This window comes from Nestor notabilis, unplaced genomic scaffold, assembly GCF_000696875.1.
Source record: "Nestor notabilis isolate BGI_N333 unplaced genomic scaffold, ASM69687v1 scaffold21595, whole genome shotgun sequence".
Classification (NCBI taxonomy): domain Eukaryota; kingdom Metazoa; phylum Chordata; class Aves; order Psittaciformes; family Psittacidae; genus Nestor; species Nestor notabilis.
In genome coordinates this window covers 324-1,511 of record NW_009928164.1, presented here as the reverse complement: position 1 = coordinate 1,511, position 1,188 = coordinate 324, and the positions used below count along the sequence as shown (strand labels likewise).

The window sequence follows — 1,188 nt, the reverse complement described above, 5'->3', positions numbered from 1 at the left end:
CAAGCCGGTAGCATCGTGGGAAGAATGTGGTGGGATCCACTTGGTGGAACCAGGGCAGGTTTTGGAGGTTGGTGCACAGACCCTCCTGTGTAGAAGGACATGGGCAGCAGTCGGTGCTGGACCCACCCCCAACCCTGTTCATCCCCAGCACCGCATCCCCGGCATCTCCAGGCTCTCACCTTGGTGATGAAGGCTCCAATGCCGGTGAAGTGGTTCACCACCTGGTGGTCCTGCAGCCGCCGATAGTCTACAGCGCTGCACCGGCTTGTCCAGATGAAGGTTGGTATCTGGTCTCTCACCATGGAGGACTGCGGGAAGGACAGAGGGGACCAGAGTGAGACGTGGAGTCCCTATCCCCGATCACCACCCAGCCCAGGCTGTACACTGCGGAGTCCATCCCTGGCCCTCTCCACTAACCATCATATTGTGGATGCCATCGGGGTCCTCAGCATACCACTGGACCTCCTCCTGCTCTTCCTCCTCCTCCTCCTCAAGAGGCTCTGGGATCTCCACCAAGGCCTGATCCCAACAGGATGCTGACCCTGCCTCTGAGTGGAGCGCTGCCTCCCACTGCTCCTCACCACCACCACCCTCCTCCTGGTCATCCTCCTCCTCCAGCAGCTTTTTGGTGTCCTTCTGCTGCCTTGTGCAGGTGCCCACCCTGACAGTGCTGGAGAACTTCTTCTCCACCCAGCCTCGTGCTCGCAGCAGCTTGCGGATCACAGGGTAGGGGCCCTGTATTGAGAAGATCTTCTTCTTCTGGGGAGGGACACGAGCACTCAGCCATAAATGCAATAGACACGTGTTCATGGCATGTTGGGGGTGTCGGTGTGTGTAATCAGGTCCCACCTTGACGGCCTCCGCCACGTGCTCTCTGGCCCTCTTCCACAGCTCCATGTTGACCGTGTGCTGCTGCTCGGTGCTGGCAGGAGCTGCCAAGGACAAGCCAGGCTGAGCCACTGGCCCCATGTCCCTAGCCCCATGGCAGGGACAGCAGGGCAAGGGGTGAAGGCACCCACCTTCTTGCTCCTGCCTTCTCGAGCTGGGGCTCTCTGACACAGGATGCACCGAGTCAGAGAGCTCCATGATGGAGTCCCAGCTCATCTGCACCCCGCAGGGGTGCTTCACGGGGCCCAAAGGCCCCACTCGAACTGTTGTTGAAGTTCGCCAACAATCGCAGGAACGTCT

General features: G+C 60.1%; 1 protein-coding gene across 1 annotated transcript in view; it reads right to left on the bottom strand.

Annotated features, from left to right (window-relative positions):
• Window positions 1-969, bottom strand: part of LOC104405639 (tubulin monoglycylase TTLL3-like) — a gene marked incomplete at its 3' end in the record, with an annotated part of 2,370 nt that extends 1,401 nt beyond the window's left edge. The window contains exons 1-5 of the mRNA XM_010014398.1: window positions 850-969; window positions 661-759; window positions 418-519; window positions 180-308; window positions 1-85 (exon numbers count right to left, since the gene is read on the bottom strand). Of these exons, the coding sequence (XP_010012700.1) occupies window positions 1-85; window positions 180-308; window positions 418-519; window positions 661-759; window positions 850-969 (535 nt within the window). The remainder of the gene's footprint in view (window positions 86-179; window positions 309-417; window positions 520-660; window positions 760-849) is intronic.
• Window positions 970-1,188: the final 219 nt, after the last annotated feature.